Below are 25833 nucleotides of genomic sequence, written 5' to 3' on the forward strand. Positions count from 1 at the left end.
ACAGGAGCCATCTTTCAATAGAAAAGGGATTAGTAAGAGAAGGACAGAAGATATGGAATAGTAATAGAGGTCAGCCAGAATATGCTGCTCAACCTACCACATTAACAGAGGGGAATTTCTAAAGTAATAAGCAGCAGCAGCTTTTCCACAAAGGCCACAAACAGCCTGTGAAGTTCCTCTTTCACAAATTGTCTCCGATGTGAAGACTTCAGTGAGATTTAAGAAACTTGGCATTTGTGGAAAATACCACAAACTGTTGCACATAAATGGTGGGCATGCCATCTACGATATTTGACTTCAAACCTGAGGACCTGCATTGACTTCTAACCTATACAGCTCCCAGTTACAGCTAATGTGATAGCCTGCCTATCCTGCTTTCCCTGCTGTCAGGTTTTGTACCTTTCCCTTTTAAAGAGCTATTACTCATCATTGTTGGCAAGAGGAAACACAATATAGAACCGAACAGCGTAACAATCTCTAAGTTCCTCAATTTTCTGACTAAATACTACAAAAGACAAAGTCTGATTTCAGTAGTTAGTTCTTGGACATTTCTTTCCATAATCTTAAGCAACTGCCCATTCAACCCAAGAGAAACCTACAGTTCTTTCAAATATTCTGATACAATTTAATGCTTCAGAGTGATGCTGCTTAATTGACTAGAAACTTCTATAAATTCATCAAGCACAACATGATTTTCTGGCATTTTTTTATTTTTTTAGTTTGCAATTCTCTTTCTGCAGTTCTGAGAGTTAAATATGCATTACTTACTTTTTTAGAGTTTTTGCCCCTGATGATGAATGAGGTTGGAGGTAGAAGGGGATCTTATTGAATTTGGGCATATTTTTCTAGAAGGAAACAAATTTGAAAACTGTTAATTTAGGATGAACTGTTATCAGTTCCTATTTCCACCAGCTGGTATGTGAAGTATATTCAGCTCCTAATTATCAAAAACCAAGAGAGATTCTTAATCAACATAACCACCACAGCCAACTTCTAAATTACTCATACTCCTGAGATGCTTCAATTTGGATAATGCATGTATCATCTAGCTTTTGCATATAAATTATCATTTATTTCAAAGGAAACTAGACAGAATCAAAAGACTGCGGCAATATGAAGAGCATTCTCTGTTCTGAAGTCCACACTTGAAAAGGATACCAATTATGCACAGTGCTTTGAATAATTTTTCTAAGAATTTCTGTCAAAAGAAAGTAAGCAAAAAAACCCTTAACTGGACATATAAAAAAATAATGAATCGAGATAACTTATTTAAAATAAAAACTCAGCAAAAATTTAAAATGTCATTTCAGATCTGGTACAGTTAAAAAAATTTTAAAAAGAATAACCACCAAACCCCAAAATCTATACAGGTAATACTTACATCCACAGTGATGTCAATTACCCATTGTGGCACAGTTTCATTAAGAAGCATAGATTCAGTTTCACCACCTGAATCCCGACATAATAACCTAAGACAGAGAGAAACAGTGTTTGTGAATGAAAACAATTACTGTAATGTGCATTAAAAAGCTTTCAGGGAAGGACCTGCGCTTTTAATGGGCAGGGAGCTTGAATTTGGTTAGCTGGCCCTTCACGTCATCACACTCATTGGGGAAGTGATCACGTTACCTTCTGTTAAGACCAACAAAAGTAACTGCAGGAAGACAACAGGTCCCTGGAGCAGAAACAGGGAGAAGTAACTCAACAGACCACAGGCTACAGCACAGAGAAATTTAAAAAACTACTTTGCTCAGGGATTGCATATTTTTGTGTCTTGAAGTACAAAACTGTCAGGAGAAGGGGAAAGACACCTGGCATAAAGCAATTCTTTTCTGCTTAGAAAAAAATTAGCTTTGCATGTAAAGTGTCTGCTAAGCCCTCACTAAATGGAAAGAATAAAACCAATTTTAAGAAACATGCACATAAAATGGTGAAATGAAGCAACATAAAAATTTATAAATTCCAATTAAGTATTTTGTCAGAGACATACAGCCACCATTTAGGTTCAATAAGCATAGCTTGTTCCCGCCAATGTTGTCTTTTCAGTGTTCTCTTGAGAACAAGTTGTATAAGATGTAAGATCCACAAGTACAGAATGGATGCAAATATTAAGCCCCAGCTACAATACATTGATAATGCAGAAAAAATAATCAGTTCTCAAAGCTGCAAAAGGCTACCCTGTTTTACTGACCAATTCATGGACTGAAATTTATTTTAACACTAAACAACAAAAATTTTTGTTTATTGTTAAAATAGTAAACATTGTTAAATTATAATAGAAACTGTTAAGTGTTAAAATAAATTGTTAAATAATAATTGAAACACACAATGTTAAAATGACACAAAACCAACAAATCAAACATCTCCCACTCCTCAAATTTAAAATCCACTGTGTCAGTTACTATTAAATGCTTCATGGTATTTGAAAGCTTGGCGTTTGTTTCACAGCACTATTAAACTGTCTCTGACATATCATATATCACAGTTAGGCTTTTCAACATAGGATGAAAAAAACCAGAAGGATAATCAGTATGTATATATATTATAATACAAAATTTGTGCTCCTACCTGCCAGGGCTTAGCATCTTGTAATGGGTCATCAACTACAATTTTGGAAGCGGAAATTAATTCTCTAGTGAGTAGGATCTCCTGTCTGAGTCATTAATGGTCAAAGACCAGCACAACAGGCCAGTAAAAGAAGTTCTACAAGCATCTAAAGCAGCACAATTCCATTCTAAAATAAAGTTCAGTTAATCAGTTTGCAGGAGGAGGGCACCCATAAAGGTCTCAAAACTGTGACATCCAACCAGGAACAATATACAACTCTTACCGCTGTAAAACCCCACACCTTGCTGATTTTCAGACTCACATACTCAGTTGTACAATGCAAAATTATTAACGGCTGCCCATCTTCCTGTCACGGGCATGTCTTCAATGTACAGTACAGAATGGAGGCAAGTATTATGTTCTGATAGCATTTCTGCTTGCAACAAAGGAAGTGATTATTTAGCCGCTGAATTTTTACACTCTTGAATTTTCATACCTGAACAAAGTGCGTCCTCCAGCCTCACCAAAAATAACTGGTGTATGTGGTGGCACTTGAAAGTATCCATTTCCTTTCTGGACTCTGTTCTCCTGCTCACCATTCACTGTTGGAAAAAATACACACAACGGCGAGACTGGACTAGGCCTTAAAATTGGGTATACATAGACCCCCCAGCTAATATAAAAATAAGCTTAATAAAAAACAAGAAAATGCCCATTTCCAACACACAGGAAGTATATAAAAAAAAGGAACACTAGAGAATAACTAGACCAACACAGGTTTGTGGAAGGCCTATTTCAAAAGCCTTTTAGGAAAAGGAAACAGAGCTCGTGAGCCAAAACTCTGTTACTAGTTTTCTCCCGTTCCTTAAGAGAACTCTTGAGAATTTGTCAGACTGAACAATACTAATATTAGAAATCAAACAAAGAGATTCTGCTGAGACAAGACTGTTTCTCCCCTCTACGCTGACAGCAGAGAACTCTGAAGGATGTTAGCTTTGCTTTTCTACCTGGATTCGCCAGATGTCAAAACAGTGTACTAGCAAAACTTGGACTCATATTTCCTTGAAGTTGTAGCATTCTAAATTCAATTTATTTTTAGTCGGTTATAGCAGTATGGTCTTCAAACACTCAAGAATCTGATTCCACATCAGATGGACAGGATAAGATTAAAGAAAAATCAGCATTATTTATGCACCTCTTGAACAGCACAGCTTCTCATCAGTCAGGTATCTTGAAACACAATAGATGCCTTCCTTTCACTAGATCATCTTGATTACACTGCAGCATCTAATTAACCTATTTGAACACGATGTTCAGTTCAAGCATCCTAAGAAATTTAAATGGCATAGTCTCACAAGATGCATAATTATTTAGCTTTCTGACCAGCAATGGATGTAGGGAAAGGAAGGTCAAAAATTGTATCAAGCAAAGAAACAAAAAAAGAAAATATTCCCTATTAGGAGGGATGAACAGGATATTTAAGCTAGAGCAAGTGAGAAATCCTAGTTTGAAAAAATTCTTCACAACACTTCTGTTAACAATTGAGAGGAACAATACTGCACATACACATATATATATATATATATTTATGTTCTTGTCTATTTACAGAGTCACAGGATGGTTGGGGTTGGAAGGCACCTCTGGAGATCACCTAGTCCAGCCCCCTGCTAAAGCAGGTTCACCTAGAGCAGGTTGCACAGGATCGCATCCAGGTGGGTTTTGAATGTCTCCAGGGAAGGAGACCCCACAGCCTCTCTGGGCAGCCTGTGCCAGGGCTCCATCACCCTCAAAGCAAAGAAGTTTTTCCTCATATTCAGACAGAACTTCCTGTGTTTTAGTTTGTGCCTGTTGCCCCTTCTCCTGTCGCTGAGCACCACTCAAAAGAGCCTGGCCCCAGCCTCCTGACACTCACCCTTAAGATACTTGTAGACATTGATAAGATCCCCTCTTAGTCTTCTCTTCTCCAAACTGAACAGGCCCAGCTCTCTCAGCCTTTCCTCATCAGGGAGATGCTTCAGTCCCTTCATCATCTTTGCAGCCTCCACCAGACCCTCTCCAGTAGCTCCCTGTCTCTCTTGAACTGGGAAGCACTGGACACAGCACTCCAGATGTGGTTTCACCAGGGCACAGGGGGAGGATTACCTCACTTGACCTGCCGGCCACGCTCCTCCTAATGTACCCCAGGGCACCATTGCCCTCTTGGCCATGAGGGCACACTGTTGGCCCACAGACAATTTGCTGTCCACCAGAACTCCCGGGTCCTTTTCTCCACAGAGCTGCCCCCCAGCAGGTCAACCGCAGCCTGTGCTGCTGCGTGGGGCTGTTCCTCCCCACGTGCAGGACCCTACACTTGCATTTGTTGAACTTCAGTAGTTTCCTCTCTAGCCTGTCCAGGTGTCACTGAATGGCAGCACAGCCTCCAGGTGTATCAAATTTACACCAACTTCAGTGTCCAACAGTTACACTTTATCTTCTTAAGTTCAGTGTCAGTTTCTTAATTGTTACTTTTGAAAAGGAAAATGAAGACTGACTCTGTAGTAGTGAGCATCCTGAACATTCCACCAATCCACAGCTATTCACAGAGATCAGTAGTGCAGCATCAGTGTTCCAACAATACAAAAATCTGTGAGTTATACTTCTTATACACGTCTGGCTCTCAAGCTGCAGGCTGCCAATACACAGAAGTATGAAAATCAGCAACTTTATCCAGAAAAGCCTTCCAAGTGCTGTAACCCTCCATGGAGATCATTTCTGAAAGAAGAAACTAGCCAACTCTTGGCACAATCTTTGTCACAAAATGGCAAGATACTGCTGAACTTACAGCTTTCTTAATGGCATTATCTGTAGAAACTAATCTCTTAATCACCAAAGACTTTTCAGTCAACTCTGATCTGGGTCAAATTAATTTCAAACTTAGAAGTTATACAGTCTCTTCTGTCAATTCTGCCAAATTCAGCCACTACCTTAAACTTTACATAGCTGTGCTTTTTATCTTATGACTGATTAGACTTAGCATTTACCTTAAAACACCACTCTGAGCTGGTTTTGTATAGACCTACTCCATGTATTATTCTAATATCCATTTGATAGATTTTTCACAATATATCTTTCTTTTATTTTATATGGTTCATAATATCTAGCATCAAATTGGAATCATGTCAAGAGAATGTTGGATAATGTGAATAACTGAACTATTGCTCTTTGCTGTCATTATCTAGGCTGTTTCTTTTCCACGTCAAGCCTTAGTTTTGCCAGTAATGTTTTTCATCAAGGCATCATATTTCTGTAACTTCAGAATCACCTATTCACCTACATTATTTATTTTTGAGTTCTTAAGATTTTTGCTGATACTTTCAGAAGAATGCTACTTAGCAAGTTTTGGTGTAAAGCCAATTTCAAAGCATTAAAAAACATTAGTCTATAAAGCATACAGAGATAGATATATGACAGCAAGTCAAGGTATAAACTTTTAAAGATAAACAGAATGTATGAACAAATCCTAAAAAAGGAAAATATTAAAACACTAACCATGATTTATTTCATTTTCTTCTTCATCCATTGGATTGATATGTGTTCTAGGCCAATACTCCAGAAGTGCTTGTAGCAGAAGCCCTCCAAGGTTCACTGTCAAGACATAGCAGGGTAGGACTTCAGTTATGCAAAATCCATTGGCATCATTATATTCCACATTTGATCCACAGCTGAAAACTTTCCCAGAAGATTAAGCAGTTCTGTTTCCAAAACAAATTATTTATGGGCACAGAAATCTTCTTATTACAATCTCAGAGCTACAAATTACAATCTTTCAAAATAAGCTACTTTTAGAATTGCTGCTGTTGGACCACTCACATGCTACAACATCCCTAGATTAGGAAACAGATCCAAGTTGAGGAATATTACTTTTTCCCTTTTGCTTCTTGAAGGTTTAAAAGCAAGTTAAATAGAAAACCTGAACATGACAAACATTTCAGAAAAAAGCAAGCATTCTCAATGGAGGATTCTCTGCAAAATTTAGTTTCAAGAAAATAAGCCCTAAAATCCAACCAGCTACTGACATATGTGACATTGGAATACTTTGAAACATAAATACTAGAATTTATTCTGCTTTTTCATCTCAATAAAACACTAGTATTAGTTAAAACTTACATTTTGGATCAGAACCATCTGGACTGCTAAATCCAGCATCCTTTGCTGAAACCCAGGCTGCAAAGCAGTCACTTTCATCCAAAGTAATTGTCAACATCTGTTGGAAAAAAGACCACCAGGAAAAGGAATGCAATAGTTGTCTTTTATTAAGCAAGTCTATAAATTTATTTTGTTCATACTTAACTGGGAATACAAAACAAAGAATTTCTAAATGCATGATAGCATATTTTTGTTTACCAAACTGTATTAATCCATAATTAGTGTTGGTGGATTTAAACTGACCACACCATGAGAAAAAAAAAAGTTTTTCAAATTATTAAGAACTGAGATAAAATTTGCTTGTTTGCTTCAAAATAAATCTAGCCCATCAGATAAATGATGATTTTTATTCAAAACTTGTAACACAATAAAACCTTTGTGAACAAACAGTATGTGAAAATATATTAAGTATGAAAGAACAACAGACTTAGGAATTGTATCTCACCCCAGTTTTCAAGTCTACTGAGAACCAGTTTGGCACATACACCATCTTAAATCTCTTCTTAATTTCTTCTTCAAAATCTACTTTCCCAAGGTCTTCAACTTTACATGCCTGTGCACCAAATGAAATACACATGGTTTTAAATTCTGAGTATTGAGTCACATCAACACCTCCAATCATTTGCTTGACTTTCATATACACTTGGAATGATTACAAATTATGATTTCTCCAAGAGTGCTGTAGTCCAGAGACACACAAGTTAAAGGTTCAACATTTTCTCAAAAAAATTAAACAATAGTTTATGTGGTAAATAATTTTTATTTGCTATTTATTATTTATACCTGATGTAGTGGCATCAAGACATTGGAATGGTATGGAAGTATTACTTCCCATTAATAAAAAACATTTTCCTTATCACTGAGTAGATAGCTGTCTTCTATCACCCTCTGTCATTCTTCTCCCCATCAGTATCAATATTTCAGTACAACTCTCTATCAAACACCAAACACCAATACTTGTTGCCAATCTAGCAACAAATTCAGCTCAACTACTGCAATGGGAACAGCAGTGAGTGCATTTGTGTGCAGATTCTTTTTTTCCTGTTTTAGTTTATCTGTTTTAATTTATACTTTTAAAGTTCCTTAAGCAAGTCTGTTAACATCGAAATCCTTGTATTCCACTCACAAAGTCATCCTGAAACACATGCTTTAAGCAAAGTCTAAGGATTATAACCTTGCAAGACTTATTTCCTCAAAATCTAGGAAGTTACAGGAAGCAAAGACTGGAGGGTGTAGCTACAGGTAAGAAAACTTCCCTATTTTCTTCCAGCGCATTCAAAAAAGAATCTCAGCTTTAGAGTGCAGTGATCCTACACATACAATGACACTTCCACCTGGCAAGTAACCTCATCTCTAAAGCAAATACATATTTAAACATATCTAACAGATGCTTCTGAAAGCCTTAAAAGAGAAAAAAATAATTGAATGAAGGTACAAATTATCATTAGCATTTGACTTTGGTCCTGAGATCTAATACTGATTTAAGTATATACCAACCATAAACTGAAAGAAAGAAAAGCTATTCACTTTTCCACAAAAGTAATCTAGATAATTTCTAGTACAAATCTAAATTCTCCAACTTAATTCCCTTCTTCCTCCCTTCAGTCAGCAACTCAGTAGGTTAGCTGGGCGTGCTGCACTTCGTTACTTAATCTTGGATGGAGCACCACATTGTTCAAGATGAAAACAAGATTTAGAATTTCAAACAGGATTTTGCAAAGGAAGAAACTGCTGGCCACCTCACTGATCTGGGATTCCAGTCCTTTCTCTCCACACCCTTTTCCTTCTCCTCTGACAAATCACTGGGTAAAGCAAAAAAAAGAAATGCCACGTCAAGTCTCTCCTCAGAGGAGTAAGTAACACTAGGCAGGAGCTATGCTTCTTTCTGCTAACTGTCCTTCCAGTCCTGCCTCGCTGCCTGCTATATTTCCAACTAACAAGGATAAATTCCAGAATAGTCCACAGACTGCTAGTTGGCACGCTCGCTTGGGATCTGTAGGTTTGCAGTAGGACTTGAAGCACAGGTTTCCCTTTCGCGGGCTAAGCTTTCTTATGCTACTCTGTTCTGCATTGGGCAGACATGACCAGAGGCCTCTACAAGCCCTCTTTGAAACAAAACCCAATCAAAACAAACATTACTATTTTCAGGACAGAATTCAAGGGTCCGACTTTCAGGTGAACGAATACATCAGCCTCGCATCAGGCAAAGATACAGAAAAGCTCAAAAATACCCCCTCCCTTTTCAAAAAGCAATCTTTGCATTAAGTCATGGGACAGAAAGATAATTTACTTTCTACCGTAGGTCTCTTACACACTAAAAATATTATATTAAAAAGGTACAAAATAATTACACATCCAACAGCAGACGCTTAATCCAAAATTATATACTTACCTTCAAGACATCCCAGTATGCCACATTATTATTTGTGTCTTTGGTTAATATGTGTCTCTTGTCGTTAAGAATGTGGCACTGAATAATACTAGCACCGCCTAGCAAACAAAAAGAGTTAAGGTCACTACAGTGTTGGTTGTTGGTTTTTTTCCTAATATTACATTAAATTAAACTGTATAACATGACACATGTGATTGTTCTTTGGTTTCACTATTTTATATAAGACTTGGATATCACCAAGGTTTGAACAATATTTTAAATGTAGCTAACACTAGATAGGTGATAACCACATTGTCTTTGTTTTGGTTTGGTTGAAATCATAGTATCAGGCACCCAAAAACTTGAGCTAGTTGTAAACATCTACCATTTCTGGTAATGATAACAGATTTTATAAGGCAGTCTGAAAAACAGCTGTTTACCTTTTATAACTTGGTCAGGCTGTGTACACAGGGGTGGTATAGGGTTGCTACAATCATTATCATAATCTCCAGATGCTCTAAAATTATGAATTCCCTTCAAAGTCTAAAGAAAGAAATAAAATAATGACACATTCATAATAATCTATAAACTGCTTCTATCTGTAACAACGCTTAGTTCATGCTGCTATTTGTTAACCGTCCAGTTCAGAGGAAGATAATTTATTTCTAAAAGCAGCATAAATAGACAGCAATTCAAAGCTTAATGTCTTTTGATCAGTTTCAATATTAGCATATTATTTTTTTAAAGAAAGCTTATAGATCATAGCAAGTCACAGTCAAGTTGCAAACAACAGTCCAACAGCTCCCAAACCAAGAGTGCAAACACCACGACTGCTTAATTGAATTCACAGAGTGTAAAATACATCACTTACCCATTTATTCACAGAGGATTTAGTTGTTGCAACCCAAAGTGCTGGAGGAGGATCAGCTGATCTGTCAAGTTCCATCTAAACAAAGAAACCACAAATACTTTCAGGCATGTTTAACTTAATTTTCCTTTATTCAATTAATATTTGCTTGTGTAGACCTGCTCCCATACTTGAATGTATCTCAGAAACAGCACTACTTTCAGTTTACTAAAGAATACGAAGTTTAAATGAAAACTAACTAAGCTGTGATTTTTGAAACTCCAGAGAAATTATTTCAAATATTCAACAAATAGATTCTGGACATGGGCAACAGTAGATGCAACGTATCTAAACAAGCAGTATATAAGGTTGCTTCTAGCATGACACAATCTTGTCTGACAGTTTGATAAATACAGTATTTTCTGAATTACCCTGTATTCAGATACTTCACATCATTACAAAGAGAACGTAAAAAGTTCTGTACTAATGAAAAAGCAGACTGTTATGCATTTGGCTTTGCTGTTACATTTCTTGGGCAATAACGAATCACTGTAGCAAAGATCTTAGAGACCCCTTCTGATCTTTGTACAGCTGATCGTAGCTGTCATTTTCCATTTTGAACTGAAAAGTCTGATTCTGACTTTCTCAAAAATACAGTTAATATATCCAGGATTTTATCTGAACACACTAAACCAAAGTTCACTCACAAGGAAAGCCAGATTGCTTAGATACTGGTATCTGTTTCAATTGCTCACTGCCTTTACACCTACGTGTTTCTAGGTCACATCATCTACAGTTGGACAGTAAAAAAAAAAATTATCAAAAAAGCAGTTCTTCAAAAGACTCAGACATGTGCACGCAATTTTCTCCCATTAAGAAAACGTCATGCTTAGGTGTTCAAAAACCCCACAAATTTCACTCCTGGTTCCTGTGAGTATGCAACATATTCTAAGATAACCCTCTGTGTATCTATTGCTGCTAAGAAACATCCATTTTTTTGTCCTTTTGTCTTGACAATGCCAGCTTAGTTTCTTAAAACTGTACTAGAGACTGGTAAAAACAACTTTTCATGTCTGAAGCATATTCAATTTCAGTAATATTTGAATTTGCATATTTAAGTAGCTGCCAGGAATTTATCTTCTTCAGACAATAAAGTTTCAGACATAATTTAGGAGACAAAGCCAATATACTGAAGATGTGGTGTAATAAACACTTGTTACCCAAGACACGTTCTTCTATCAACTTATACCTCAAGCCACTATTTCATCAGACAACATGCAATACAATTACACTTTTATACTGCGAGGGTGACTGAGAACTGGAACAGGTTGCCCAGAAAAGTGGCAAAGTCTCTGTTCTTGGAGATATTCAAAAGCCACCTGGACCAGGTCCTGGACAATCGGCTCTAGGTAGCCCTGCTTGAGCGGGGAGTGGGTGGGCCAGATGACCTCCAGAGGTCACTTCCAACCTCAACCATTCTGTGATTCTTTGAATTAAACTCAATTACCTTAAGCACTGGTGCCTTTTCTTCACAGATAAGCACACGGATGTCAGGATTTCGTAAATCTGTACAATAAATCTTCCTGTCTCTTCCTCCTGAATAAACATGAGTGAAGGCTTCATTGACTTGCAGAGCCCAAACCCCTTCATCATGGACTCGATATGTGGCTATACATCTCTGCTGCCCAAGGGACCACAGGCGGATAGTTCCATCAGAGCTGCCTGAAAGACACTGAGCAACAACCATCATAATTAAATACCCGCTTGATTTAAGTCTTTAAAAATATTTTTTTCCATAGAGAACTTTCACAATTCCAATACGACAGTGCTAAATGAAGACTATCAGTTAACAACTCTAGCCACAATTTCCAGACATTTTATGTAAACCATCCCCTCCATACCTAGATGGACCTGTAATAACATAGAGCTTTCACACACCAGCCTCCCTCTTTTAATCACTAAATACCTGTAAAATACTTGTTAAGCTACCCTCGGTAATCTATGTATAAAAGAAATATATTGAAAAAGACTAAGGACATTTCTGCATTCTGTAAAATGTCTTAGTCTCGAGTTAAAGCACATACCTGGGTGCCATCTCTGTTCAACAACAAAGCTTTTACATTGTCCGTGTGCCCTTTGAGTTTCATTAATTTTGCACAAGTTCGTGGATCCCACACCCTTAGAACCTACATAAATAGACATTGGATAACTGGCATTAACATTGTTCTTCCCAAGAATGCATTTTCTTTACAGAAAATTAAGCCTTTCTGAATAAACTGACCCTTATTCCAAGCACACAGACATCCACCACCAAAAACATACCTCATCAGAACAAGACAGACAGAACTACGTCTTATGCAGCTCTAGTAATCAGATATGATTTTCTTTGCTTGGTTTTAATGTCATTTGTTCTGACTTTTTCTGTCTTCTTAAGAAATCAAGGAATGGAAGTGACTGGGAACAGGATAGTGTGATGTGAGTAAAAAAAAAAATGATTCTGAGACTCTTCTCAGGCATTTTGCTCATGTATCCTATTTTCATTTTTATATTGACTTGAAAATAAAATTCTCTCAAGGTAAGATTAGGTAAAAATACCCCAACTTGCAGGGGACTTTAGGGTGTTTCATCTTCCTTTACAACAAACAGCATGGGCTATCTCTTGGTAACACTTGAACTTCATGAGTTCATTTCCCACCTCCTGTAGGGGACTTACAAATCGCTGGCACCACTTCTTTCTTACCTGTGGCAACTGCTTCAGTTTTCATAATCATCTGAGTAACACACCCTCAAAGTCAGAGCTCTTGTGGTGAAACGTAATGATGTCTGATAGAGAGAGGGTTACACAAGATGTTCCAATTGTGTCTTCTGTGTATTAAAGCTATACGGATATATACACATCTTCAGACTGAGGTAGGTATTTGTATCCTACACTTACACTCCCACTTAAAATTGTCTACCCTCACTATTAAAAACACAAAACCCACAACACTGAACATGAATAAAACAGTCTCTTCATATGAATCCTTAAACTGAAGTGGAATGAGCCTTACCAGACTTTTACTTACCTTTTCAGTGGACCCTGATACAATAACTGTTCCCATTTGATTCATTGCAAGGCTGTAGATAGAGTCTTTGTTCCCACTCAGGGAAGAAGCTATTGCAAAATAAAATTTTCATTTTCAATTTTAATGCTGTCATTTGAAAAACACCTATATTCACTCAAAACCTGTATTTTAGGGTATTTTAATACCCTTTGACCCATGAAAATAGTGCCACTCTACCCCATATATAGAGTTGCTTTAAAAAAAAAAGAAAGACTATAGACAGCATACTGGTAGAAAAAACCCATCCCAGTTGTTAACCTACCGCTGCATAAAAACAAAGTAACCCCTCAGACTTCGGGTCATTTCAATCTCAGTGACCTTTAGGCATTCATTGCCAGGACCATCAAGGTACTCTTGCTCTTCTCAACTATTCTATTAGAGAATGATCCAACCTAAACAATTCTATATCTTATAACACAGAGCATTTGGATTTAAGTGCAGAGATTTTTTTTTCAAGACAAGTAGCAGTAAAATTCTATGTTATATATTAAAGGCTCTTCTCTTAGTTCAGCAGAGATGCATCACTGAAGTTACACTGCAGTGCTGAAATGTGTTACTTGGGCACGGATGCTACCTCTGAGTTTGTGAAAACCATATGGCAATTCCTTAGCATCACAACTACCATCAGAGTTGAGGAATTCTGTGCCTTCTAGCCTAATCTACTTTTGGAGAGATTAAAGTACCAATCCCTCAACAAGGAAAAGCAAATGAAACAGACACAGCAAATGAAAATCATCTATTTAGAGAGCACCATTAGGCATTTCGTCAAGCCCCCAAACCATACAATCAGCATGCCAAGAAGGCTGAGGAGAGCAACAAGCTGTACCGCTAGCAAAAATGTGAAACTTTATATAACGATTTATGTATATTATGGAAATAAGTTTCTAACACACAAACATTTTGTCACAGTGGAAGAATTATGCAGCTTTACTTCAGAGTCCTCTTAACCACTAGCTATGGCTATCCAAATGTAAACTTTCAAATGAAATCTATTATTTATAGCCAAAATAAAGGGACAGTCTTCCACTGTCTTCAGAGGATAGTTGAAGGCAAAAAGCAGAACTGAAAGTCTTGAAGGTTAGCACACTGTTCAACAACCATAATCTATGAAGGGATAATTTGCAGTTATCACAAGCTGGAGATCAGGAATGGAAGAGAGAGCCTTCAGTGTACAGAGGCAAAATTTATGCCAGAACAAAAGCAAAGCTTAACTCCACCCTCTTCTGGAAGGGGCTACCTCTCAAAAGCAAAATCTCTCCACTTAATTTAAATTTATGTCTATGCTGACTGAAAGACTCTAAAAATAGGCTTCCTTTTACTGCTGGCTTGTGTACGTCGCTTCCATGTAATCGGACAGGAAACTATTGTACAAGAACAATCTTCATTTGCACTCTGAAAAAATCAATATTGTTTGAAAGGACTGAGGAAAAGCAGCTTTAAGGACACATACTGTGTTCTTCCCAATAGAAATATTATTAGTTGGGAGCACCAGAAAGGAAAACTTCCCCTTCCTCCCTCTTATGAAGCATTACTGTTCTAACTCTAGAAATGCAAACTTATTTCTGTCATCTCAGAGGTAATGTCTCCACTTCCATTTGATATGGGGCTCAAAACAAGCATCAGCTCCTCAGTAGTCCCCGTCTCCCATTTATGATTCACTTGAATCATTTAGGTTCTGTATCACTATTGTGGTATTAAAAAAAAATTTTCCCCCACAACAGAGTCTTCCTTCAAGCCAGCAAATAAATTCTTCCTTAAAAAACAATCCCTGTTCAACCAGACAGCGTAATTTAGAGTTATCAGCAAAGTTTGGTGATGAAATAATTCTACTTTCAGTGAAAGAAAACTTCTGGGAAATATAAGGTAAATCTAGCTATATGCAGCCATGTGCCATCTCAATACTATTATCATAGAATCACAGAATGGTTTGGGTCAGAAGGGAACTCGAAAAATCATCTAATTCCTAACACCCTGCTGTGGGCAGGGACACAACAGTGCAACACAGCTCACTGGAAGCCATCTCTGTTCTGAAGGCTACAGAGATAAGGCCATACTTGAATTAAAAAGTCCAGTAGACAGAACAAATACAAAACTGACAGTTCTGCCCACCAGATGCATCCTTGGTTCTAGAAGATACCAAATCCATAAAATTAACACCCCCTTCAGAATTAGCCAAAACAGAAAGCCACACCAAAACAACTACATGCCTGCCTCTTATTTACAGAATCACATGTTCCTGAAATTTCTTAAAAGTATGTCATGCCAGCTCCAAATTTCAGTCTTGCAGATTTTTCTTGAGTCACTCCTAACCTATGAATGAGGAAGCACGTAGTCTTATTTAGAAAATTCAAGTATGGCCGTGTAGCAAGACAGTATGTTCTTTCCCAATGCGTACACCTGAGACTCTGCTACTGTTTAAACATATATCAAACACTAATATAAACCAAAAAAGATCAGTCACTTTGAACACTGTTTTTGCAACCTACCTACAATCAGCAACACACACTGTGGTCAAACTAGACCTCTTTTTGAAAAAATATACTGTAAAATAGCCAATACAAACCAGGATGCTGATGACCCAGATTTATATTATTCACTTGAGCAATCAAATCTAACTGAAGATTGGTGTCATGCTTTCCAGAAGAGAAACTTAACCAGCTCTATCCTGTCTGTTCTAAGAAAGCAGTGTTGGAATTGCTCTATGGGAAAAGAACTCATAATATACCATAATGCCTTTACTGGGACAGAGAAGCACAACAGATGACTTCCTAAAAGATGATAACATTAAGGATTAACCCTGATAAGTAGTTTCCACTTGCCTTCTAATATTGAGTGAGTTAGATCCCACTAGTATGCTACCCTTACATGTAAATTAGTGCTTAGTATTATTTTGCATGGTTTTTAATCTAATATATCTAGTAACTTTATTCTTCTGACAGATAGATTTGATAAGTGTATGAAGACCTGCTTTAGGAGTCACACTGCATTTTTTTTTTCAGCATCTGTATAGACAAAAAAAGAAGCCCAATTATAATACACAGAAACTGCACTGACAACTAACCTAAGGAAAAATTTCTGTAACAGGTAAGTTGAGGAGCAAAAAGCTCCTTGAGCTAAAGCTCTGTCAAGTTTCAGAGAATACCTGCACACTATATTTCAGGAGAAAATGTTCAAAGAGACCTGTCCTTTATTCTAAATGCCATGACTGTTGGCTGCTCTAGATTTTCAGCTATTATATAATGCAACAAATGGACTGATTACACACTAATACCACCTTAAAAACTTGCACATTTTTTATGTACATTCAGAAACTGTACCTATAGTTTTAAATTGATTTCACAGATTATGCTACTCAATAAAATGCATTGAATTTGCCTCCTCTCCCTTGGTACCTACTTGTTACGGTGTTGTTTGAGGCAGTCAGTGCTGTTAGAGTATTTACATCCCAGAGGAATATCTGTCTGTCCAGCCCGGCAGATGCTACCAGCTCTTTATCTTTTGCATATGCTAAGGCTTTCACATAATCCTACAATAAAGTAAATATAACACTAATCAACAGTATTATCTATTTGAAGTCTAGTTCTTAATATTTAAAAGACTGTCAGTGATAACACACAGTATTTATAGATAATGTTTTTCACCTTATGCGTCCTTAGTGTTGACATGCAAAATCCCTTATGTGCATTCCACACTTTAACAGTAGTATCCGAAGAAGCAGATATCACTAAATTGGAAAAATAAAGAGTAAACATTAATGGCTTGTATATTACTTTAGAGCATATTGGTACTACTCTAATTTGCTTTTCAAAAGATTAAAGGAATCCTTTATATACACATTTAAATTTTCATTAAAATATCTGCTCACACTATTCATCAAATTTACAATACACATCACAAATTAATTTTACATGCTAAGAAAAGATGTAAATAATTAAAGCAGCGGACAATATACTTTTATACCCAATTTCTGAATACTGTAGTTTTCAAACATTTAAGTACTTACACGTTTTCCCATTGCAGCAGAGCACAATATCATTTACCCAATCTGTGTGATGTTCCATAGATGCTATATAAGGGTCTTGCTGCAAATTAAAAAAAAAAAGTTTGTAAGATCTCATCACAAATAGAAAAGATTGTGACTATCAGATCCTGTTGTGGTATTTTTTTTAACCTTCAAATGGATCACAAATTGCCTAAAGCAGAGTTGCTTGAAGTCACTATCCCAGAATCTTTTTGTGAAAGAACTCTATAGCTATGCAAGATATCACAGTATGAGCAATATCAAAATGATCTTATCGTAATAATTGGCAGCTGTTAAAAAACAGTATTAGATGCCCACCCGTAGGCAGCTTACTAGCATGGTAACTTGGAAAAAAGTAGGTTTAGACATAGGAATCCTCTCATTACCTACCTTGTGCTGATTGACACTCCATATCCTTATAATAGAGTCTCGACCTGCTGTGAAGAGTCTATTTAATGCTGGATCCAGCTGAAGTGCATTTACCCCATTTCGGTTATACTTCTCCACTTCATCTCTAATCACATAAGAAACCTAAAATACATTTACACAAATCCAATTACGGTATGAAGATATTGACTTGGCCATAAAATCCTAACAACTAATGTCATCTCTGTAAGGTAGAAAAGGTAGAAAATATTAAGAGCTTTATAAGCATTAAAGAAGTCTGTCAGTTTGAGAGTTACCTGTACCACCTCAATTACTCCTCCCCCATGAAAATGGGGAAGAATCATAGAGAAGGTATCAGCAGTGCTAGAACTGGAGCCCAAAAATAATTTAATCACTACAACTCCAGCTTCGACCCAGGGTGTCCTTAGTTCAGTTCCCGGCTCTGCACAGATATTCTGGGTGATCTCAAACACACCGAGTTTGAGTCTCACTTCCTAAGTAGGTTTCGTAGTTTCTATAGCTGGGATGACAGTACTTCCCAGACTCACAAGGGAGAGGATATGGTGACTGAGGACTACAAAGCATTGAAAGACTGCAAATAGAAATTCCAGCTATTTCAGATGTCACTATTATTTTGAGACCAATTTTTTAAGAACTACCTACTTTCTAATATAATAAGAAGCAAAAATATTTACTGCTCTTTCAGAAAAATTATTCCTTTAGTTTCTTTTCCTTCTATGTTTGACAGTACTGCACGTACAGATTATTTCATTCTTTTGTTCAGAAACACTAAATGGAGATTTAAGGAGACATACTGCAAAGGCTGCAGCACTCTCCATTATTACTGTTCAGTAAACACAGTTACACTGTGCTGCATCTCTCCTGATCACAGGGTTTACACAGGGTTTTTGCATTAGTATGAGGAAAGCCCACACAGAGAAGAGCAAAGGAAGCTGCCAGCTATGCCTCTTCCCAGATTCTGTAAAACATGATAAGAACAAGGTAAAATTTTAGGCTTGGTATAATCCAATCTGCCCACAGCACGAATCGCTTGGATACGTAAGTACCAGTGTTTTGAAAATGCTTTCAAGGAGTAGTCTTGGGCTAGAGATCTGAAAGCAATTTTTCACTCCAATAACTACATTATAGCAGTATAAAGAAAATGTTTTCCAGATCAGATCTCAGTTACACAAAATAAAAACAACAAATTAAACAAAATGTTTAGCAGTCCTTATCGTTGAAGAAACATTTTACAGCATCTCAGATTCTATATCACAAGAACCGACAGGTCCATTTGGTGAATGTGAGCAACACTTCAACTGAATTATGCCGTCCTAGTGGAGCACAGTAAGAGAACTGATGCTTCTAGAAAGCACACATCCAGTCCTGTTTTCTGTTTTAGAAACAGCTGCCACAGCTCTACAGACCAACACTGGAGGATCAAAATTAAAACCCTCCTAATAAAATAAGAGCCTTCTGCTTAATACTCTCCATTACCAATCCACAAGTTCTTTACTACGTTTATTATGTTATGCCCCAATGCTCTTAAAGCACTTCTTGCTCATTATCTTTGTTAGCCACTCACAGTCCTTGCAGTTCTTCCTCCCAGTTTCAGATTGTGTCTTACTTTCCAGCACTCTTGACTTCTCTCACCCATTCCAAACTCATCCATAATATTCTTGCTATCCATGCTCAAGTCTCCACCTACACACAGCTTCAAAGATGTTACTGAGAGAAGACACCATCAAACACACATAACTGTTATGTTAAAACACTTCCAATACCTGAGGTTTTGGGTTGGGTGGGATTTTTTTTGTGGTGCAGAGAGCAAGATGTATGTGCAGCTCCTCACCTTGGCTTGATCATATCATGTCTACATTGCTAGAAGACCCGCACACACTACTTGAGTAAAGGAATGTTACAAAGTCAAGGTTCAGTGCGATACAAAACACAAGGTAAAGGGATGGCCATCAAAGTCACACTGCTTTCAAACTCCTTGAATAGAACCAATGAAAATACTCAGGTGAAAATACTAAATGTGAGCAGGTAAGACAAAAAGGAATTCTAAATCTATAGGTCAGTGGATGAAATTTGATTTTAGTTACTAGGGAGAACAATCTCTTCCTGAAATAGTGTCAGACAAGGTCAGCAGAGGCCCTTCAGCTCTTGCTTCTCCAAACTGCAGGATATTTTTAAAGAAATCTTCAATTTTGGGGTTTGTTCTTCTTCTGTCAGTCACCTCCCATATTTATTATATTTCCCATATATTATATTATATATAATATAGAGCTTTTTACTCCACTTATAAATAAGACTGTCAAGCTATATTAGTCACCAGAGCATTTTAAGGAGCTTTTGCTCATAATCATGTTACTTTTTTAATTTAGAGGAGTTCAAATGAAGAGCCATAAATAATAATTTTAAAAATGCAAAAAAGCAAATGCTGTCTTACTCTAGTAAATAAGGTACTTTTCACGTATGATTTATATTTTCATAGGACTACAGAATCAGCATCATATTTCTACTCTAATCCTCACAGAATTAGTCGCTTCATAATATCTTAAAATGTAATGGATAAAATATTTTCTTGCTAAATATTGTTCTTCAACAGAAACTAGCAGCAAAAAAAGCTCACAGAGATTATATGTAGTAAATTAATTTTCGCTTCTTTCTAGAATGGAATTTGCATAACTTACATTTCCATCTAGAAGACCTTGAAACTGTGGCTTTCGGCTCAACTGGGCGCTGTTCCTCCATCATTCAAAGACATGACTGGGGAAAAACTGACAACATTTTCCCACTACCACCAGTAATGAAATATTCAAATGAAGGCCAAATTTAATTTGCCCTTTATTCCTTTTAATAACTTCCATACATGAATTTAGTCAAACATCTCTTGGCAAGTACTGTTTACATTTTAAGAGAACTGAGAAAAAGAGAGGAATTATATTGTTTCAGGGTTAATGAGTCTCTGGTAGATCTAAGAGCGTTCTTACTATTCCATTTTCTTGTGCATGTAAATACATGACTGCTTTGATGGAAAAAAAGATGACAAAACAACAAAGCTTGACACTTACAAAATTATCTAGCAGTGAATGCTACTGTTCATAGAATTCAACCAGTTACTTTTGTCTTTCCTCAGACTTATAATTCTACAAAGTTTTATTTTTCATCCACAGAAGGAATAGTATGCCTTTCCTGATAAAATGCCTTAACATTTAAGATACAAGAGTAAGAAGAAAAGAAATCTCTACTGTATAACGAATTGGTAATGATAATTTTCTGCACATCATGGGAAGAAACTGTGACAGCCATTTTTCAACAACAAAGGTGATTCTAATCCAATTAAACATCAATTAACCATGTGCTCCATAATCCTTTTTTTTATTATTATTATTTTATTTCCAATACTAAAACCACAAGTGGAGAAAATTAAGATGAAAGAAAATTACTTTGTGATTAGCAAGTTTACTGGATACCACACCAACATTTCAAATGAATACTGCTATTTAAGCAGCTAGGTAAGTAAAAGACAAACCACTTTTCATGAAGAGAATATGAACTGAAAAAGACGACTATGGCACAAAAACAGACTCTCCAACTCTTATTGGAGGCCTAATGACATTCCAGTAACTGTCAGTTTCTTACATTGTATATATTTAATACATTTATTTTCTCACCCAAACAAAAAACACTTTAAGTGGTCCACTCTTGCAAACCAGCCACTCAGACTGAAATACATATATATTAAAAAAACTAGAACAAGACACACAGAATATGTGGCTGAACTAAAAATAACCTCACAAGACATTTGCTGTACACCACATCTTTTAGAGAGGTATAACACCAGAAGCATCCAGGCTTGTATTCAAATGCATTACTTATATATTAACACAGAGGGACAAATCAAGGGTTCCACAAAACTGTTGAAAGGGCATTGAAATGCCTCTCAACACAGGGAACTTCAAATGGACCAATAAAATCAACAGCAACTTAATTTAAAAGATCTGACACTTGTGTACGAGTGATGGACAGCAGGCAAGTTCACTAAACCAAGTATTTCACCAAAATGAACAGAAGAAGATTGCTGATAATCCACATGTGGCTCTCCATTATAATCTTATTTTGGGGAAGAAAATGTTTTTTGTTTGCTTGGTTTTTTTACATTTGAGTGTCACTGATCATAGTAGTGTAAGAACTATTAGTAAATATAGTAACTATACAAACAAATATAAAAATATGAAGTATATGTTCAAGTATGTGTGTACACACATACACCTAAACAACGCAAAAGCAACAGGCTTTTGGCTGAGAATAAATTTCCGTGATCAAATTAAACTCTGACCCACAGCATACACGTATTTATCACTCTAGATAAGGTATTGTATTCTGCCTGGAAAAGACTGTGAAGGTCACAAGGAAGTTACGACTCTAAGCACCAACTGGCATTCACTTCAAAGAGGGAAGACTGAGCATGTTACTGTTTTGTTGGTTGTGTTGATTCACAACGTCAGATGCAAACCACAAAGATAATAATGACTATGATATAGATCATAGTCACTTTATTGCCATGATGGTCTGGGAAGGGCAAGATTTGTGGGATATTAAATATTTTAATAATGACCAAGGCCTTTTACATTTATACTGCTGTAGCTTTTATAAACTCCCATAATGAATAAGAACCTTTCACTGCAGCAGTGCACAAACATTACAAGTTGGTGAACACTCCTTATAAAGAATTTATGGGATTCAGTAGCCTAAGTGGACCAGGACTAAAAATTTTAATGACTAAGAGCCCCAGAGATAAAGCTATTGTCAACAGATACATTGTAGATGCTGTAAGAAATTCACTTGGCTTTGTGTGCTGAAATGTATTTCCCTCATGAATAAGTATATCTGCTGATGTGAAATCCTGTTACCCTTGTACACTAGACATTTGTAACAGATGTTGTCTTAATAGATGGGTAGAATCTGCTTTTAAAAATACCACCTCACCACCATTGTGGAAGAAACAATGAACAGCCAAGTTCTGACAGCGCTTGTTCCTTGTTTGTAAAATTTCAAAGACACAAATACTACTGTGAGCAATTTAAAAAAATGGTACTTCTCAAAATCACTCCAAGGATTCTATGAGATGTGACATGAATTGCATCAAAAAAGTGAGAGAAGCAGCAGTCAACCACCAAGAAAAAAACTTCTGCCTTAGTATCTTGATAGTGCAGATATATCCCCTAAAATAAGTTTAAATTAAGAACATATTGATATTTGAATTTTTTATCAGGTGCTCCAGGCCCTACAATAAAAGCAATGGAAAGCATTAAAAAGTTTGTTTTATCCTTTTACAGTTGAATCAACTTACTAGCTATTCATTTGCTTATGTATTATGTATGAAATATATACAATTTATAAACAAAAATTAGATATTTGTTATAAAATACAAAAATTAGACAGATATAAAAATCTAGTAAGTGACTGCAAACAAAATCTAGTGTGCTTTTAATAAATGGTACTATTAACAAAATCAGTAGCTGAAATATTTTCTAAATGTAAAGGTTTTTTGTTCCACCACTTTAAACTTGCTGTCATAATGCAGTGTTAGTGCACAAACATGACAAAGCCAGTGGAAAACGATCTTATTCTGTACAAGACTTAAAGTTTAAAATCCGTCAGTAATTTTGTAAGAAAGATGGTGATCCAAATCATTTTTGGCAAAATTCCCACGTTCTGAGTGAGGGGGCGAATATATTCTGGCCAGGCAGCAAGTCTGGGAGAGCAGATACAGCGCAGCCCCTCAAGAGCAGCTACTTTAAGCCACCTGCTGAAAATTGGCTTCATCTTACCTTAATTCACAGTAACATATCAGAAAGCTACAGCATATGGCCAAATGTTCCTCACCACACAGCAGTATCTGACACACCTTTGCATCCCCATTCCCTTCCCAAAACAGACAACCTCACTACTGCAGCCTTCAGACGGGCATAGGTAAGCTTAAGAAACACCAACAGCTTGCCACTAGACATTTCAAATGCCTGACTTACATTTAAATAATTAAACTTCTTCCCTTTTTTTATGCATGGAATTTATTTTGAGGCCTAAACCATCTATCTGATTAAACCCTTACAAACATACAATTATATGCAGAAGCACCTTAACCTGACTATTTTGGATAGTTCTCCATACCAGTAAAACAGGTGCATCCAAGATAATAACAGCTCTGTTTTCCATAAACTTCAGTCAGCTCTCCTGCCATGTAAGGAATCAAGGTCCTCCATGCCCGAGAGGTATTTTTTTAAAAAGCTTCTTCTCCTAGCCTCATAGCTTTGAGAGAAATTTCTCCACCCACCCCAACCCCCCAAAAGCTTCATGTAGCAGCACCCTAAATGCTCAGCCATTGGGAAGCAAAATAAATCACTAGTGGTTTTAACTTTCCATTAGCGGCTGACAGATAAAACAGCCATTTAGAATTCCAATACATGAACAAAATCCAGGCCCTAGCCAAACAGGTGAAATAGTATGAGTGCAAGAAAATACCTAGCTTCTACTCAAGGTTTAGATATGCTTATACTATAACCAAAGCTGTTCTCTACAGACTTAGAATGTACAGGCTGAGACACAGACCATTGCAGCAGTAAGTGAAGTAAAAAAAAACAAACCCAAAACAAAAACAAAGATCATGTAACACAATGGAAGTGGAAAAGACAACATCATTAACCAGCACAAAACCACCTGTAAAAACAAACTTTTGAGCTAAGTAATGTTTGGAAAAGGAATGTAGCAGTAAAAAAGGAAACAATGTACTCTTTGATGCATGTTGCTGTCAGGGAAATGATACTTCATGAATAAAAAGGACTACATCAAAGAAAAATGTAGTTATGATAAAATCCCCCTCCTTAGGAGAGCAACCTGCAAAAACTTGTTTATGGCACAGGCAATGAAGTCAATAAAGGGATATTAAATTTTGGATTCTTTGTATTTTAAAGAGTGTCAGAGGTCTTTTTTGGTAGGGCAAAGGAATTCTTAATACAGTACTGCTTGAGAGCTTACCTTAACCATGAAACCCACTAAAGGCTACAAAGAAATGCACATTTCCTCTGCGTGATAAAATGCAAAAAACAGGTTCAAAACCTGAACCAACCTCTGTTTGGAAGGATACTAGTCCTATTACAGGGTTAATCAGTATTTCTTTTGCTCACAGTGGATAGATACAGCCAAAACTTGCGCTTGCCACTAGAGGTAGGCAAGCCATGCACGTTGATAAAGCATTAAATCTTTTCCCACAGTGAAACCTGTAAAAATGTGCTGGTACTATCACAAAGAAGAACAAAAATTTGAGGACCATAATAAAACCACTGCATGACTTTTACTGGTAAAGACTCTTGACTTCGTACATGCATTTCAATAATTCCAATCTCCGCCAAGGCCACAAGCGCGTACTTATAGCTACATATGAGCCCACACCACGAAGCGTGATGGTCTCTCAGGTGAGCTGCGAAGGTTTACACCCACCAGACGGTCCAGGCCACGGCCTTCCCGTGAGGAACCCTGACCGGAGCTGGACGGGGCAGGCGGGCGGGGTGGCTCAGCGCTGCCTCCTCCGGTCTGGGGAGCCCGGCCCCGCTCGGCAGAGAGCAGCCCCTCTTCCCCCCGGGCGGCGGAGCCAAGGGCAGCCACTCGCTCCGCCACAGGTGTTAGCGGCGGTGGGCAGCGCCACCCGGGGTGCGCGGGGTGTCTCCCCGTCACCTCAGTGCTGTTGGGAAAGGGAAGGCGGCGACCGTGTTGCCATAGAAACCCCCAACACCTGCCCCCACCCCAGCCGAGAGCAGCCGTTGCCACAGCGCCCCGGAGCCGGGAGGCAGCGTCCCTGAGAAGAGCCCACCCTGGCCCGGCGCCCTCCCGCCGCACCCCGCCACCCCCACCCGCTGACCCCACCCCCGCCACCGCCCCTCTCCCGGGCCGCGCTCCGCCTCGCCGCCGCCACCCGTCCTCCTCCTGCCGGGCCGCGCCACGGTCCAGCCCTGCCGGAGCACCGCCGCGCACCCCCCGCAGCCCCCCCCGGGCCACTATTTCGCCCTCACCTGCACTTTCCGCCGCCCCGCCGTGTTCTGCCGATGATGGGCCGCCATCTTGCATGTTGACACTCTGATGTCATTTCCGAGGAGGGCAAGCCGGCCCGGAAGTCCCTCCCCCTTCCCGCTGCGAGCCCGCGCAGCGAGGCGGGGCGGGGACCGTCACGGTCCGGGGCGTTGCCAGGACAACGGCCGGAGGGGGCGGGGCGAGCGCTTCCGCCTTGTGCTTGCTCTCCGCCATGTTGTCGGCAGGGCGGGTTGCCAGTAGGCTTCCCACTGAAGGGCTGTGGCTGTCTCCTTGTCTG

General features: G+C 37.9%; 1 protein-coding gene across 2 annotated transcripts in view; it reads right to left on the reverse strand.

The window, feature by feature from the left end:
* WDR48 (WD repeat domain 48) overlaps positions 1-25627 on the reverse strand; it is a 28696-nt gene extending 3069 nt beyond the window's left edge. The window contains exons 1-17 of one of the 2 annotated variants that reach the window (XM_037383124.1): positions 25538-25627; positions 17466-17606; positions 17058-17136; positions 16696-16778; positions 16451-16580; positions 13016-13104; positions 12035-12136; positions 11458-11682; positions 9975-10049; positions 9544-9646; positions 9125-9222; positions 7178-7285; positions 6694-6790; positions 6076-6171; positions 3044-3149; positions 1382-1469; positions 769-845 (exon numbers count right to left, since the gene is read on the reverse strand). In XM_037383124.1, the coding sequence (XP_037239021.1) occupies positions 769-845; positions 1382-1469; positions 3044-3149; positions 6076-6171; positions 6694-6790; positions 7178-7285; positions 9125-9222; positions 9544-9646; positions 9975-10049; positions 11458-11682; positions 12035-12136; positions 13016-13104; positions 16451-16580; positions 16696-16778; positions 17058-17136; positions 17466-17606; positions 25538-25585 (1745 nt within the window). In that variant the 5' untranslated portion in view covers positions 25586-25627. Of the gene's footprint in view, positions 1-768; positions 846-1381; positions 1470-3043; positions 3150-6075; positions 6172-6693; positions 6791-7177; positions 7286-9124; positions 9223-9543; positions 9647-9974; positions 10050-11457; positions 11683-12034; positions 12137-13015; positions 13105-16450; positions 16581-16695; positions 16779-17057; positions 17137-17465; positions 17607-25537 lie in introns of those variants that run through there. The other variant, XM_037383125.1, reaches the window with a different exon arrangement.
* Between the last annotated feature and the right edge of the window lie 206 nt (positions 25628-25833).

Source organism: Falco rusticolus, chromosome 4, assembly GCF_015220075.1.
Source record: "Falco rusticolus isolate bFalRus1 chromosome 4, bFalRus1.pri, whole genome shotgun sequence".
Taxonomy (NCBI): Eukaryota; Metazoa; Chordata; class Aves; order Falconiformes; family Falconidae; genus Falco; species Falco rusticolus.